The following is a 17,388-nucleotide window of genomic DNA, read 5'->3' as shown; positions in this document are numbered from 1 at the left end:
CAGTCAAAGAAGATCTAGAGAAAATGGGAGAGCGACAATGGGAATTGCTGGCACAGGACCGACAAACATGGAAGGCAATAGTAAACGCGGCAAAGACTCACGAAGAGTTGTAGCGCCATTGATGATGATGACTACTACTTTTATGTTATTATCCTTTATTAGTTTCAGCAACTCAGTCGGTGTATCATCTGGACCACAAGCTTTTCTAATTTTAGCATGATTTATAGCGTGTTCTACATAGCATGTCATAATTTCTTGGCCATCAGTACAGTTTTGGTAGAATTCGGCAATATTATTCCTGTTATCATATAATAATAATAATACCCAATAATCCAATAATATGGATAAACAATTTATTTTTATACAAGGACTTTGCTTTTTGAATAATATTTTGATTCATCGGCTGCAATAAATGTGTGCAGTGTGGTGGTAGGAAGATGGATAGTCATCGCTTGATCTAAGTTCTTGTTCATTTGGGTGGCCACTGTTAGACCAAATACTTTTGGTATATGAATTATAACACTAGTGACAAGTTTCATGTAAAGATTTTGAAAATTTTTGATAAAATTGTATACATGATTAAAATTGAAGAAATTTACAATAATTTCATCAATAAATACTTCTTAGTTTACGTAAAAATAAAATACCATACGAATTCACAGCAATTAAATGAGATAATAAATATAATAGTACAAAAATACTTACCCTATCCATAGATTCAATTTTTAAATAGCCTAATTTCTCTGTAGGTTTTTTAAGATCATAATGAAATCTTAACGTCTGTACAACCGTCATATCTTTACATAAATTCAAGTCATTTTGGACGTACGCCACTCTAGATTTCAAAGTATGTGCTCTAACACTATGTCCATTCAAAAATATTGTTCCTAAAGCTGGCGACGTGAACCCAGCAATGATGTCCAACAACGCGGTACCTTCTTCCTCAGAAGTCGTCATGATGGCCATTATTTCGCCTCCTCGAATTTCAAATGAGATTTCGTTAAGAAGAAGGTGTTGTCGAGATTTGGTGCAAGACTGAGAAGTTGGGAATATGCCTAATCCATGCGCCTGCGATAAAAGTGAAACGTTAAAAAGTTTCAATAAAACAAAATAAACATATATGTAGTGTGGTGGTCGGACGAAAGCAGACTTTGCAGAAAGTATGAAAAAAATCAATATTTGATATAGTATATTTCACTTGTCTGTTCTATTGCAGTGGAAGGTAATTTTTTTAGTTGTTTTTAATAAATAAAAAATTTTTCTCAAAAATTGACTTGTCTGCTTCTGTCCACCGACCATACTATTCTGCTTCCAACGATATCATTAAAGGACCACTTCATTTGAATATGTGAAGTCAACCTTAGCCGAAGAACCCTTGTCAGGTAAATAACAATGACATAAAACTGTGCTTTAATAATACTGAACAAACCATTCAGAAACAAATTTATATTTTGGCCTCTTGTAAAATATCTCTTTAGAGAACCCATTGCTCTAGCAGAAAAAAAGATTCGAAGTTCCTACCTCTTCTTCTTCTTCTTAAAGTGCCCTCTCCTCAATGGAGGTTGGCTACTACAATTTTAAAATCTTCTCTATCTTCAGCTGTTCTTATTAGCTGTTCAAAATTTAGCCCTGTCCATTGTCGGATGTTTCTGAGCCACGATAGTCTTTTCCTTCCTAGGCCTCTCTTTCCCTCGATTTTTCCTTTCACTATAAGTTGGGCATATTGGTACTTATTATTTCTCAGTATGTGGCCTAGGTATGATGTTTTTCTAACTTTTACTGTGTTAAAAAGTTCTCTTTCCTTGCCTATTCTATGCAGCACTTCTTCGTTTGAGGTATGCGATGTCCATGAAATTTTGAGAATTCTCCGGTAGATCCACATTTCAAAGGCCTCCAATTTATTTACGGTTGATGTTTTTAGAGTCCACGTTTCAACTGCATATAGAAGAGTCGACCAGACGTAGCATTTTGATAAACGTAGTCGAATTTCGAGTTTTATTCGTGAATCACAAAGCAGTTTTTTTATTTTTTCGAAAGATTTTCTGGCCTGTTCTATTCTCGATCTTATTTCTAGATCAGGATTTAGGCTGCTATCGATCCAACATCCCAGGTACTTAAATCTATTGACCTGTTCTAAAATGTGCCCATTTATTGTGCAAGGTTGAGGTACGTTTTGATTTTTTCGGATTGACATCACTTTGGTTTTTTTAATGTTTATTTTCATACCAAATTGCTCACAGGTCGAGTTGGTCTTGTCGATGAGTCGTTGTAGACCTACGTCGGAATCCGCAATTAACACTGTATCATCGGCGTATCTGATACTGTTGATATTTACGCCATTCACCTTGACTCCATCCTTGGAATCCTCCAATGCTTCTTTAAATAGAAACTCGGAGTAAAGATTAAACAGCAGAGGCGACAGAACACATCCTTGTCTAACTCCCCTCCTAATTTCTACTTCTGCGGATGTGGAACCTTCGATACTAACTCTGGCGTTTTGGTTCCAGTACAAGTTTTTTAAGATATTGATGTCTTTTCCATCTAAACCGACTTCTTGCAAACGTTCTAATAGTAGGTCGTGTCTTACTCTATCAAATGCTTTTTCGAAGTCTATAAAGCATATAAATATATCTTTCTGTTGGTCGTAGCCTCCTACCTCTGCGGTAATTAAAATTGTTAGCTATAATCTATTTATCCAGCAATCGTTAATGACAGTCGTTAGCCAGTTCATGTGCAATACAATCAACTGATTGAAATGATTGTACTTGTCTAGAATTTTCTCTGTCATTCACAAATTTTTACCTGTGTCCTTGTGTACCTTGGAACAATTTGTAAAGCTTTATCTAAGTATATTAATTCTGATCTTTTTCCACTGCTGTCTTTTTCCTCATTTCTAGTTAACTTATAGTTGGATTTTTCTAGTTGTGTTTGTAGCATTTCTGTAGCTTCATTATGTTTGACTTTTAGGTAGTGGTGTCACTGTGTGAGAGACCGCGTAGACTGTTTTAATGTTGGTAATAAAAAGGTTAGGGCCTGCGTAGCGCAAGCGGTAGGATGCTTGACTCGCAAGCCGGTGGTCCGGGGTTCGAATCCCACCGCCGGCAAGAACATCTAGACATTTTAAAAATGTCTATAGGCCCCAGGTCGACTCAGCCTGAATAAAAATGAGTACCTTGGGTAAAACCAGGGGTAATAATAGACGGTTGAAGAGTAGCACTGGCCATGTTACCTTCCTTGTATACCGTAGGCCCTAGATATAGCAGACTACCCTGCTATACTCCCAAAGCCGCGACAGCGGTATAAAACGGGAGACTATTATATATTATAATAAAAAGGTTATTGTAAGGAGTCAAACGTTTCAGTACAATATCATAACAGTATAATATGATGACAGTAAACGTGCTTTCGAGTGCCTCAGACCGGCGCTACTAATATCGATACAAAAATATTCCGAGATAAGCTCTCAGATATTTTACATTCCCCTAATTTTATTTAAAAGATTGTTAGATTTTAACAATGGGACATTACGAGCGCGGTAAAGCTTACTTGCAAAAACTTTTAGAAGAAGAAGGACTAGATAATAGTGATAGTGAATCAGTGGTATGGCATTGAGGAGGTTATATATCACGACAGTGCAATAGAACTGCCGATATCAGAGGTAGATGGAACAGTTGCGATCAGTCTACCCGTCTTTTCTATAGAGGTATGTTAACAAACTAGAATATGTATTAACAAATCGTGCTAAATTTTTATTGTTTTAGACAAGAACCGTACAACTCACTAGAAGAAGCATCCTCCAAATTCAAGAACCACTAGAACAAAACAGGATAATATATGAACTCGTTTACCAGGGCCTACAAAAATTCCTATTCTTAGATGGCACGTTGCTTGTAGAAAATAAGAATAAATACATAGCGTCGATTTAAAAAAACTACTTGCAAGAGCGAAATGCAAATCTAACTGATGAAATGGAAATCCGTGCTGTTACAAGACTCTTGTATTTATCTGGACTAGGTCACTGTAATCGTACCAGCGCAGAAAATATTTGAAGGAGAGACGGTTATGGTATATAAATTTTTATCTTACGATGAACTCTGAGATAGCGCGTTTTCTTCTTCGTTGCATTAGGTTTGATGATAAGAAAACACGTGCAGAACGATCAAAAATTGACAAGCTAGCACCCATTCGTGTGGTATTTAACCAGTTCGTAAAAAATTGTCAAAATGGTTGTAATCATTCACCACTTCTTATCATTGATGAGATGTTCCCTGATTTTAGATGAAAAAGTTCGTTCCGTCAAAACATTTCTTCAAAACTTTATTAATATGGACTCAATATATTTACAGTTTGTGGTTTACATTTTTTTAGTATTTTACAAGTATTTTACATTTTAAAAATAGAATGGCCCATATAAATTTTTTAACAACCCTAGTGATGTGGTTTTAAGATTGTGCAAAAACATTTCTGGTTCACGCGTTAACTTGGCAATGGATAATTGGTTTACATCAGTTCCACTTGTAGAAAAGTTGCTTCAGGATTAAAAATTAACTACAATCGGAACGATAAAAAAAACAGAACTGCCAGTCAAGTTTTCAAACCTCACTTAACGTCCAATCCATACTAACATGTTTGGTTTTACAGAGGATATCACAATCGAAGTGCTGCAAGGTGTACTTACTGCGGCTGAAGAAAGAATAGAAAAACTTGTTTGAAATAAAAAAGAAAACCCCACTATTTCTATTTTTTTAGACCCACCTGGTCGATGACACTAGGGAACTAAACTTGTAAGAAACTATAGCGCCACTACCCGAAGGTTAAAGCAGTGATTATGTTCTATAAAATGTTAAGATGTCTGCTTAAGCAACTCCTCTTTTAAAACTCTTGAATCCTTTTTCAATTACGATGAAATCAATTTGGATTCTAAATATATATGTTATTAATTGATTTGCCGAGAGTTTCATATATATATAATCTTCTGGGTAAGTATTTTTAATAACAAGTTTTTCTTTTTAATAGAAGAGTACCAAAATATTTCCATTTCTTTCTTCCAATAGGTAATTATTCGTTGAATAATTAGTTTGATTTCTTTTATCTATTCCTCTAGATATAGATTCTAGGTTTAAGTACATAGTTGGGAAGAATAAAAGAAGGATCTTGTTGTGAGGACGCTGGATATACAAAATTATGGAATAAGGTGCGATAGGATAAAGAAAGTGGGGGTTATTCCGATACAAAGAAGACCTGCAAGGTAAAAAAGAACTACAGGGAATGATTGCGAGAAGTCATGCAGAAAAAAACTGAGGAAATGTAAAAAAACTAAAACAGAAGAAAGCTTCAAAAGCTGTATCTATTGTCGATGTAGAGAAAAAAAATCGATTTTTGCATTAATATGATTCTATTATCTATTTTTAAAGAGTTTGATCAATTTTTTCTATATTTATTTTGATATTATTATAATGTTATTTTCAAAATATACCTGTAAATGAGGAAACATAAACGTTGTTCCAGATTCATCGTCTTGATTGAGATAATCGGTTCGAAGAATAGATGGCGGTCCTCTTCGTGAATGAGGCACAGAGAAATGACTTTCAGCTTTAGACATTGGTCTTCCCATATGACCCATAACACTAAATATAAAAAAATATATCAAATTTTATATAACAACAGTTTTATTAAATATTAGATAATAGCAAAACACTTAAACTGTTAATCATGAGGTTTATACACACAATTTGTACAAACTCCAGCTCTGAGTGGCATGTGTGTTTCAATGAAACAGTAGGACCTACACGTCCGAAGATCAAACCGGGTCACACTCCGTAATGGAGTGATACATGTCTGACCACCAAGCTATAATCAACCACTCCTCCCCATCGCAAGACATAATGAATGGGGAAGCTTTTGTACTGACTGTTCGTTAAAAATGTCAAAAATAAAATTTATCACTTTCATTATTCGGTCGAAGTTGAATTTCTATTGTTAGAGTAGAGTATAATCTTTAAAACTTATAACATAAGTTTTGGCAACAAATATAAGGCATTTAAAATATGTCTAAAAACGCAGAATTTAAGCTGTATCTGAAATATTTTTAGAAACAAATGTAAAACGGAGCAAAACATATTACAAAAATGTATAAACAGGTCCCTCAGAACTACATAATCCGAACAGGGAAAACAATTAAGCACTTAAGGGTGTGATTACCTATGATCCACGATGTCGTGGTTGTGTCCATAATCAGCAACACTGTTTCTTCGAGGATCTATTAGATGGCGCTCGCTATTATGAGATGATCTATTATATCCTAACGCTAAGAGGTTGGCTTCCGAGATACTCTTATTTCTATTCCATTGACTGTTTGAGTGTCGTATATCACCTTGGTGCATGGCTGCCAGAGGGATTCCAGGACTCGTTTGCTGAAATAAAATGTGTACAACAATATTACTCTAAGAGTTGTTTTATGTAATACTCAAGTTGTTTCAAATATATTTTGAGTATTTAAGAAAACATAACAGAAAGAAACTAATGGTAAAGAAAAATACGTAATTTGAAAGATAAAAACGAATTGTTAATAAAATACCTTCAAGTATATATCAATTAGGTACACAATAACTAGATCTTAGGGCTACGGAAAATATTAGAATATACGAACCAATTATGCACTATAGAAGTCTCTAAGAATTGCCCACTTATACAGTAGTAAAAGTGTATTCAATAATTCAAAGCAAGTTATCGGGATGATTTAAAAATCTGACGGTCTGGATCTGATCACTGGCATCGACAAAAAACATAGGATGCGTTTACCTTCTTCTCAACTACAGCAGAAAATATGAAACTCACTGTTTCAAAAACTGTTTCCAAATTTATATGAACCGTTTATTATATTTTTAGATAGTGCCCCATCCCATTCGGAAATTCTAAATAACCAACCAACAAATTCCTTTACAGTACATAAAATAAAAGAATAGTTAACGGATGAAAATATTTTATTTCTTCAGGATTATTTCTAGCCAACAACGCAAAGAGCAATGGAACGAATCATGCTTGGAATATCACTGAGAGACAAAATTAGAAATACCGAGATATGACGTCGAACGAAGAATAGGGATACTGTGGAAAAAATTACACAAATGAAATGGTGCTGGACAGGTCACGTAGCTCGATATAATTACAACAGGTGGACACGGAGAATTCTAGAATGGAGACCGAGGATGACAACAAGAAGCATGGGAAGACTTCAAAAAAGATGGGTAGATGACATAAGAGCAGTGGCGGGCAAACAGTGGATTAGATTGGCGCAAGATAGAGAAAGATGGAAGCAATTGGGAGAGACCTACATTCAGGAGTAGATGGAAAATGGTTGACAAAGAAGAGATTTCTAGCCAGAATTACTACAATTAGTGAAAAGGAATGAAAAACGAAAACTATTTATAGTAGACGAAATTATATAGATATTAGATAATGTGTTACGACTGTCTCCTTTTCATTGTGAGTGCAATCCCATTGAGCATATTTGGGAAGTACCTATGCAAAAGCCCAGGTCCAGACGGAATATACCCAGAAACGTTAAAATTAATCAGCGAAGAAAATATCGAAATATTTGTCCTTTTATTCAATCGCATTTATGGTACAGGTAAAATACCCCAAGATTGGCTGGAGTCAATATTCATCCCACTACCAAAAAAGCCAAACCCACAACACTGCAATGAGTTTCGTCTGATAAGCCTTATGAGTCATACAGTAAAAGTCCTACTAAAAATCGTACATAATCGTATCTATAGAAAGTGCGAAACAATCATCGGAGACGATCAGTTTGGATTCAGAGCCGGCATGGGAACGAGAGAAGCCCTGTTCAGTTTACTAGTTCTCGCCCAAAAATGCTACGACCAACAGAAAGATATATTTATATGCTTTATAGACTTCGAAAAAGCATTTGATAGAGTAAGACACGACCTACTATTAAAACGTTTGCAAGAAGTCGGTTTAGATGGAAAAGACATCAAATTCTTAAAAAACTTGTACTGGAACCAAAACGCCAAAGTTAGGATCGAAGGTTCCACATCCGCAGAAGTAGAAATTAGGAGGGGAGTTAAACAAGGATGTGTTCTGTCGCCTCTGCTGTTTAATCTTTACTCCGAGTTTCTATTTAAAGAAGCATTGGAGGATTCCAAGGATGGAGTCATGGTGAATGGCGTAAATATCAACAGTATTAGATACGCCGATGATACAGTTTTAATTGCGGATTCCGACTTAGGTCTACAACGACTCATCGACAAGACCAACTCGACCTGTGAGCAATTTGGTATGAAAATAAACATTAAAAAAACCAAAGTGATGTCAATCCGAAAAAACCAAAACGTACCTCAACCTTGCTCAATAAATGGGCACATTTTAGAACATTTCAATAGATTTAAGTACCTGGGATGTTGGATCGATAGCAGCCTAAATCCTGATCTAGAAATAAGATCGAGAATAGAACAGGCCAGAAAATCTTACGAAAAAATAAAAAAACTGCTTTGTGATTCTCGAATAAAACTCGAAATTCGACTACGTTTATCAAAATGCTACGTCTGGTCGACTCTTCTATATGCAGTTAAAACGTGGACCCTTAAAACATCAACCGTAAATAAATTGGAGGCCTTTGAAATGTGGATCTACCGGAGAATACTCAAAATTTCATGGACATCGCATACCTCAAACGAAGAAGTGCTGCATAGAATAGGCAAGGAAAGAGAACTTTTTAACACAGTAAAAGTTAGAAAAACATCATACCTAGGCCACATACTGAGAAATAATAAGTACCAATATGCTCAACTTATAGTAAAAGGAAAAATCGAGGGAAAGAGAGGCCTAGGAAGGAAAAGACTATCGTGGCTCAGAAACATCCGACAATGGACAGGGCTAAATTTTGAACAGCTAATAAGAACAGCTGAAGATAGAGAAGAGTTTAAAATTGTAGTAGCCAACCTCCATTGAGGAGAGGGCACTTTAAGAAGAAGAAGAACCTATGCAAAATTTATTATGATACTTTTATTGGACGTAACGGTTAGATTGACGCAGAAGTTATGGAAGGATATGGAAGAATAATGCTACCTCAGCAATTTGGGAAAAAGTGTGCGGAAATGTAAAAAGGTAATAGACAAATGTTAGATTACTGAAAATCGCATCAAAGCAATTAAACCAGTCATCATTTACAATACAAATGAAGATACCGATGACAATGATTATGAGTATGACTGTAATTCTTGATTACAGTGTGAGATAATATGTTTTCATTTTCTCTTAATAAATTTTGGGTGTTATTGTTATTATTTTATCAGTATAATTTGCCAATACAATTAAGAAATGATAGAATTTTTAATTTTCTTCTACTTTTGCACTATAATTGTATATTTCTCTAAATGAATGTAAATGACATTATTAGATAAAACTGTATTTTTGCTAGAGAATTTGCTATTAACTTTCTCAACACAGCGAACTACACCCCTAATCCAAAATAGTTTGCAAATTATATACTCGTGTGGCAGCCACTTGAGTCATTATGTAATATATTATTAGTTAGTAGCTCATCTTACCTCAGCATGATACACACTTTGATTTCTAAAGTCTGGGTCCGATCGGTATTTTCGATTTTGCTTATAGTTGTTGGTTGTTTCATTGTCAGAACTGTCATATCCAGAACTACCATCTCTTGGTCCATGACTTCCTACTTTTGAACGTCTAAAAATGGAAAGATGCCATAATATATTTGAGAATCGGCCATAAAAAAAAATTGAGTATGACAATGTAATCAGCTACAAGTGTTTTATTACTACTAAATAATAGAAGCTAGAAGACACTATCATAATAAAGCACACAATTGTGTGTCAAAACACCCGCACAATTGTGAGATACACTAGTGGCCAAAATTCTGGAAACTTCTCAAAAATTTTAGTTTTGTTATCAGCATTCCTCTTTTTCGCAAGACTTATGTTATTTATAAGTTTACCTATAATTTTATTACACCGTTTTATGCTTCTACTTAATATTTAACATGTATTTTAAGGGGAAAAATTCCCAAAAAATTTAAAAATAAATAAAACAACAGCCGTTAGCTATTAGTAGATATATTTAAAAAATCGTACAATGATTATTATCAACAAAATTAGTATTTGGTAGGATAACCTTTGTTTTTTAGGACAGTCTCAATTATGCGAGGCATGGAGTTGACGAGACGAGCCAAATCTTCTGTTGTAATAACTCTAAACCAGTTTTGAATAATGGCTTCTATCAGTTCTCTCTTGTTGCTTGGGTTTCGGCGTGATACTAAGACTTTCAGCGTTGACCATAAATTTTCTATTGGGTTTAGATCGGGACTATTTCAAGGCCAAGGCAGAACAGTAACATCATGGTTTCTCAACCATCCCATGGAAGTCTTAGCCGTATGACAAGGCGTTCCATCCTGCTGGAAGATGCATTGTTGGGCATCCCTTTGAACAAATCTCTGATAGTCGGCAGCAGTTTGGCTTGCAGTATCTCTTCCTGATATTTTTTGCATTAATATTGCCCTCTATTACTGCTAAACGTCCAACTCCATTAGTGCACATGCAAGCCCATACCATGACACTCACAGGATGATTCATAGTGACCGTAGTCCACTGGGGCAAAAGGTCCCAGGGTAGGAATTCGTGCTCGCAATCCATTTTCACACAACTTTCTTCTGATAGTGCGGTCCGATATTTGTAATCCAGTTGATTTGACAATACCGTTAATATCTTTTGCGGATCTGCGACGATCTTCTAAAGAAAGTCGGCATATTCTACGCACATCGTAGTGACTAACTTTGGGTTTTCTGCCAGATCTTTTTGCTGATTTTGTCGATCCACGTTTGCAAACTTTCATTACACCTGATTTTGTGGCGCCACCACCCAATTTGTTTGCTATTTCTTGATAAGTGTAACCTTCTTCTCGAAGGATAATTATTGCTTTGGCTCTCTTTCCTGGCGACCAGTCAACACGTTTTGGGTTTCTGGTTGCCATTTTTGTTGAATCGACGTTGATGAATTCCTCTTCGACAATTAAACAATATCACCTTAGTAACAACTACCTGATGTCACTAATAAACACTGGAAGCCGCACGAAACTGTACTAAAGGCCACCTAACCGCTTCCAGTTGCATTGTTGACTGACTAGCAAAACCCTGACGCAATACAGTATTGCCAATGTTGCCATTCACAAATCTTGAATTTTCGGCGTTTCGCTTGAATCTGGTTCCATATTTTATTAAATAATGATGTTAATAAAAAAAAGAGTGAAAAATACATAAAATATTATGCAGGAATATAAAACAATAAAATAAAAATGTAATTGTAATTGTAAACTATATATTTATATAGTGAGAGTAATTTATATATTTATATCATGATCATGAGACAAGTCTTGCTAAAAAAACGATAATTTTTGTAAAGTTTCCAGAATTTTGGCCACTAGTGTAGGTACAATTGTATACTCTGGAACTTAAAAATGTTCTGAGTAAATGTGTATCATAAAGACGATATTAAAATATTTCATTCAAAAATATTAAACAACTTAACACATAATGCAAACATATATTAGTTAAAACTATCTTATATAAAATGCTTTGAAATAATTTTTGTCTTTGCTTAAACATAATTAAACATCACATTTACTACAACGTATACGGGAACGGCTTTGGCAAGCTTTCAAACGACAACAAATTGGGTTTTGTAAATCATCATTCAGAGGCCAACGTTAATAACCCTCGTAACGTTTATCTTGCTCGAGTAATTTAACCGGAAATCGTTATATTTTCTGAGAATTTCCAAAACTGTCTCTTTTATTTTCTCCGTCTTCACTTCCTGCACCTTCTGTGTTATTACTTTTTTTAGGCTTAAACCTCTAATCAGAAACTCTCCCAAAGCTATACTGAACGACAGAAAATCCATTATATTTTTCCTGTGAGAACTATTAGCCCTACAGTCCCTAATATACTCCATTTATCTTCATTGAAATATGTTCTACATATACAATTCCATCATTTAATCACGTGTCTACCCCGCCTATATTTTGATTGTATGTTTTAACAATATTAGGGCATAATACTTCAATAAACCGTTTTCTGATTTACACTATCTTTTTACTACGGCTTTTAGCTCGACACTAGATTTAGATTAGATTAAGAGAGGTGACCTTTCGGCCTATTCATATTTGCGACCTTTTCAGATCTACTGTGGTCCTCTAGTCCTAAAGTATGTGGTATTTCTTTTCATATTATTACATTTAATATTTTTCTTTTAGTGTACTATCATGTGATCTAATTCAATGCTGTATTCTAACGACTTTGTTAAAATATATTGCTTCCTGTTATTTCGTAAAATTGTTAAACTGGCTATCTCATTTATTTTGTTTTAAGTGCGGAGAATTTGGCTTCTCTTTTGTATTTTGGGTCACAAATATAGAAACAAGTGTACGGTTTCGTATTACTGTGACAATTAACTTAATTATCGCCACTCAAAATCGCAATACAATAGAGTGATTTATTGGTGTACCCTCTTGGTATACAGACCACAGGTAACGGTTAGAGGGTTCTTTTCTGACCGTCTTAAGTCTCAAAACACTTCATCTTCATACTTCATCCCAAGACACCGAACCAAACGGACCTAGTGTGATCGGTTCTCGTCCTATCGAGCCTCGGCGGCGGCGTCCCGACGTGGTTACAACGAGATTCCACTGGCTAAGAATACGACTTCAATATTTTAAAGGGTAAGTCTATATTCTTTGTACAGACAATAATAATGAGTATGGCTAGTTAATTTCGTAATTTATTTACAGTTGTATTTGCTATTTTTCGCTAATTTATTTACAAACAAAATATTGCATTTTTTCTTCATTATTATTTATCTAGCATCATTTAACCAGCGACCTCTTAATTTTTATAATAAACAGCCAGACTGTAACACTGACATAAAATGTTCTCTGCTGTCCCTTCTTCGAGATTACAAAATCTGCACAGGTCATCATCTGATAATCCCATCAGCTTCAAGTGCCTACTCAGCTTACAGTGCCCTGTTAGAAAACCTACTATGGCTTTGACTGTTTTCCTGTCTTTGCTTATTAGGTCTACCGTAAATTTTGGCAAATGTTCTGTAATGAACTGTTTTGCCTGTCTTTGTTCTGGTGAATTCCAGAGATTTGTGAGCTACCCACTTCCTTGTAGCCATTCTTGTTACTGACTTTGCAACGCCGCAGAAGGGTTCCGGTCCAATAAATGGCATTGTGACCCTCGTGCCCCAGTACCCAGGCTACCGTGACCTTGCTACGGTCTCCTAGTTTATTTAGGGCACGCACGCAATCCCATACTAGTTTAGAATTGACCTCTACAGAATTGAGTGCCTCAAGCGCTGCCTGACTATCTGTGAAGATGGCAACTGAACAGAACGTTCTTTTCTGCCTTTCTATTTGTTCCACGCAGTCATGGATTGCAGTTATTTCCGCCTGAAAAACTGTCACATCCTTAGATAGACTCACCCTCCGATGTTTTTGAGGCATTCGTGTACCAGGTAGCAGCAGCTTGTGTGGGTACACCTTTATTCCTGTCTTTCCTACCTGGTATCTTAATTGTGAACTTATTGTTAAAGCTATATCTCGTAGCTCTTGCATCGATAGGTTGCCCCATCACAATATCGGCTTTTAGCTCCTCGACTAGCTTTCTGTTGTCAATACCAAGCATCTGGCTTATATGTCGCTGGCTATGGATTAATCATTGCATCACTAATCTGGCTTCGCCCTGTATAAAGATATGAAGTGGTGGTAGATTCAACAGGACTTCCAACGATGCAGTAGGAGTTGTTTTTATGGCCCCCGTAATACACAGGCATGCTAGCCTTTGTGTATTACCTAGCAGCCTTATTCCCCCTACTTGCTGCGTCTTTGTCCACTACGTCACCGAGCCATAAGTTATCACTCGACACCAAGTGCATTAGACAACATCAGGACACCTTTATTGTCTTTCCACTTAACAAGACTCATTGGACCATTGGACTATTGATTTGAACGTACTATGACCAAATCAAAAAATGCTTTATATTGCTTTTATAATGTAAAAAATATTTATTAAATTATTTCTTCTTCTTCTTAACATGCCATACACCAAAGTGCGTAGGCGACTATCTCATTACTAGAATTCTGTTCTTGGCGGCGTGACACAGCTCGCCTGTATTGTGTATTCCTGTCCATTCTTTAATATTCCTTAACCAGGATAATTGTTTGCGGCCGGCTCCTCTCCCACGTTCGATCTTCCCTTGTAGGATTAACTGTGGTATTTCATATTTTGCTCCTCTCAATATGTGTCCAAGGTAACCAATTTTGCGTTTTTTAATTAATTCAAAGAGTTCTCTTTCCACGCCGGCTCTTTTAAGGACGTCATCGTTTCGAACTCTATCCACCCAAGGTATGCGCATCATTCTTCTCAATGACCACATTTCAAATGCTTCAAGTTTGTTAATAGATGACTCTGAGATAGCGCACGTTTCCATGCCATAAAGCAAGATGGACCATATGTAGCACTTGACCATTCTGTAGCGTATTTCAAAATTTAGGTTTTGATTACATAGGAGCGGTCTGAATTTGACAAAAGCTTGTCTTGCTATTTGTATTCGGGTTTTTATCTCTTGTTGTGGATCCGATTGGTCATTGATTGTGGTGCCAAGGTATTTAAAAGTTTTCACGCGTTTTATGCGATCGTCACCTATGCATATTATCGGGTTTTCTGGAGGGTTTCTGCTAATGAGCATATATTTCGTTTTCAAAATGTTGATTTTGTCACACCATATCAAGTAATAACTGCTGATCTTCCAAATTATCAGTTATAATCACTGTGTCGTCCGCATAGCGTAGGTTGCTAATTGGTATGCCGTTCACCTTAATGCCTAATTCCGTGTCTTCTAATGAAACTATTTAAATGGCGATAATATTTCTCCAATAGCCTCAATTGCGTCATTTGAAACATCTATGTAATGAAATGTTATTTTCTCCCACTTAAAATTTTGCTCCCTTTTATAACATTTCCTGTTTTTATTTACATGTTTTTTTTGCGTTTGGATTTGAAGCATTACCTGTTGAAGTAACATTTTCATTTATCAAGTTATCATCATCAGAATCACTATTTCATAATTTATAACTGGATCATGTAGGTTCAAGTGTAGGTTATCACTCATCGTCTTCATTTTCAAACTCAAAATCAGTATCAATATAATCCAAAAGGTCATAGAACTTAAGTCTAGCACATACAAGAGTAAAAAAAGGATTTCTGATAGAAAGAAAGTTTCTGTTAATATACATTGCTAAAAATTATTTAAAGTAGAGATTTCATAAACTAAACATAAAGTAACTGTTTCTATTTTTTGCCAGCTGTTGTTTGTACTACCCAATTGTTTATAAATACATATAATTATATTTTACCCACACTGTAATCACAATACACGCTTCAATTCTATGGTACCATCTAACGGTACCGCTATTAGTGTCTAGCATAGCTGTATTAACAATTGTTAATACGAGAATTTAAGAACACTTACCGAATGTTATGCGGTCTAGTGGACGAGTTTCGTCGAAAATGCTGTGGGGTACCGGAGCGATTAGAACCATTGTGGTTCGGTGGGAACACCCTAGGAAGCCCGAATTTTAAGTAAGTGTACATGTTGGAGCCGAGGGCTGACCTAGAAAAAAAAATTACAACTATTTTATCGTACGCAATTTTATTTTTAAGAAATAAATGAATAAAATGAATTTGAATTATTCTTTTATCATTTGAGTTGTAGTTTTCCATCTGCCACAATATTAAACTCTAAATTAATTAAATGTATTAATACAGAAAAATAAGCAAAAAAGAGACCCTGTTCAGGACCGTGACTAATCCAGATATCTGACAATTTTTTTAGTTATTATAGGCTTATATAAAGAAAACCTATATGTTTTCCGCAAAAATTTCGGCGTCTTTTTTTAATTATTAATAATTAAGTGTAAAAAATACCATTTTTTTCGATTTTTTCCTTACCATTGAAAAGCTTAATATTCAAGATAAAATTACAAAACTTTATCTTTTGAAACATAAAAAAGTTGTAAAATGGCAATTTCTAAAACTTGTAAAATTAATTTGTTGCTCCAAAAACTGCAAAATAAGGAAAAAACGTTATATGTTTCTAACTATTGTAAAAATCAACTTAGGCATTTGTTATTTTGACCAAAGTTGGGTATTGTTGTCCTTAACAAACCCCTTAAAATTTCAGATCGATTCATTAATTAGTTTAAAAGTTATTTTATTTGTTTATTCCAGAGACCTTTTTTTTGCAGTAACATTGGTCAGAAAATAATGAAGATACAGTTATTCTACACATAGCAAATGAAAGTTTAAAAGTTAAAACTGTCACCAATATTTATATTTATAAACATTTAGAATAACTTTTATACTATTGCTCGTAGATAAAATCTTTTTTCATATTCGAAAAGGTGATATTTTTAGACGAATTTTGAAAGAAAAAAAGTTATTCGACGATAATTTGGGGCAGAATTAGTTTTTTTAATTCACCTAATTTGTTTATAACAATTAAGAAACGCAATTTTATGTTATTCTCCCTTGCCAGATTGATCACATCTAAATTGCGAGTATGGCTGTAGTGTCTATCCAATACAAGAAGTACAGGAACTTCTTTAGAGGGTTTAACGGTATCTATGAAGTGTTTAAACCACTGTGTAAATAAATTAGACTGCACCGCACCCAACCACTAGGATGAACGGCTGATATCGATCCAGGAGGAGTACCTTTCATGAGTTGCACATTCATATTCTTTCTTGGGAAGATTAACATGGGTGGGATAAAATTCCCTCCAGCACTTATACATGCAATTAAAGTGATCAATAATCCTCTCTCAGCCGAAGTCAGCGATATGATTTGTCTCTTTCCTTTGCGCCCCACTATTGCTGCAATTTTATTACTCTGAGATAGCGCGTCTGTTTCATTTACGTTGTAAACCTGATTACTTTAAAAATTGTATTTTCATATGCTTTTTCCAGATGAACAAAAAATATTTAAACATTCTCTTTGTTAAAGTTAGCTGCCCGTCGAAAACACGTTCCAGTTGGTCTCCTTAAAGCCAATGTAGTTTTATGACGCGCCAAGAACAAATCTAGCCAACCTGTACCAGCTTTTTTTAACTGTATAAAGGAATGATGTAATCCATTTGAGTCAGCCAGATTAAATGCCGTTCGTTTAATATCAGTCCACGTTAAATCATAGAATTTTGCTTCTATGTGAAGGATATCGTCCACCAAACATTTTTCTAAATCTGGGTCAAGAATAGTTCCTCTTCCCAATTTCTACTCTGAGATAGCGCG

At 35.2% G+C, this 17,388-nt stretch overlaps 1 protein-coding gene across 1 annotated transcript; it reads right to left on the bottom strand.

The window, feature by feature from the left end:
- Positions 1-693: 693 nt before the first annotated feature.
- LOC140432055 (uncharacterized) lies at positions 694-15,713 on the bottom strand (the record flags this gene model as incomplete). The annotated part of the gene is made up of 5 exons (XM_072519900.1): positions 694-1,068; positions 5,477-5,627; positions 6,202-6,413; positions 9,573-9,717; positions 15,573-15,713. Coding segments are annotated over 5 exons (1,024 nt in total), but the record flags the coding sequence as incomplete, so codon positions are not given.
- Positions 15,714-17,388: the final 1,675 nt, after the last annotated feature.

This window comes from Diabrotica undecimpunctata, unplaced genomic scaffold, assembly GCF_040954645.1.
Source record: "Diabrotica undecimpunctata isolate CICGRU unplaced genomic scaffold, icDiaUnde3 ctg00002677.1, whole genome shotgun sequence".
NCBI classification, from domain to species: domain Eukaryota; kingdom Metazoa; phylum Arthropoda; class Insecta; order Coleoptera; family Chrysomelidae; genus Diabrotica; species Diabrotica undecimpunctata.
The sequence above is the reverse complement of the archived record's forward strand: the minus strand, read 5'-3'. Positions and strand labels throughout refer to the sequence as shown.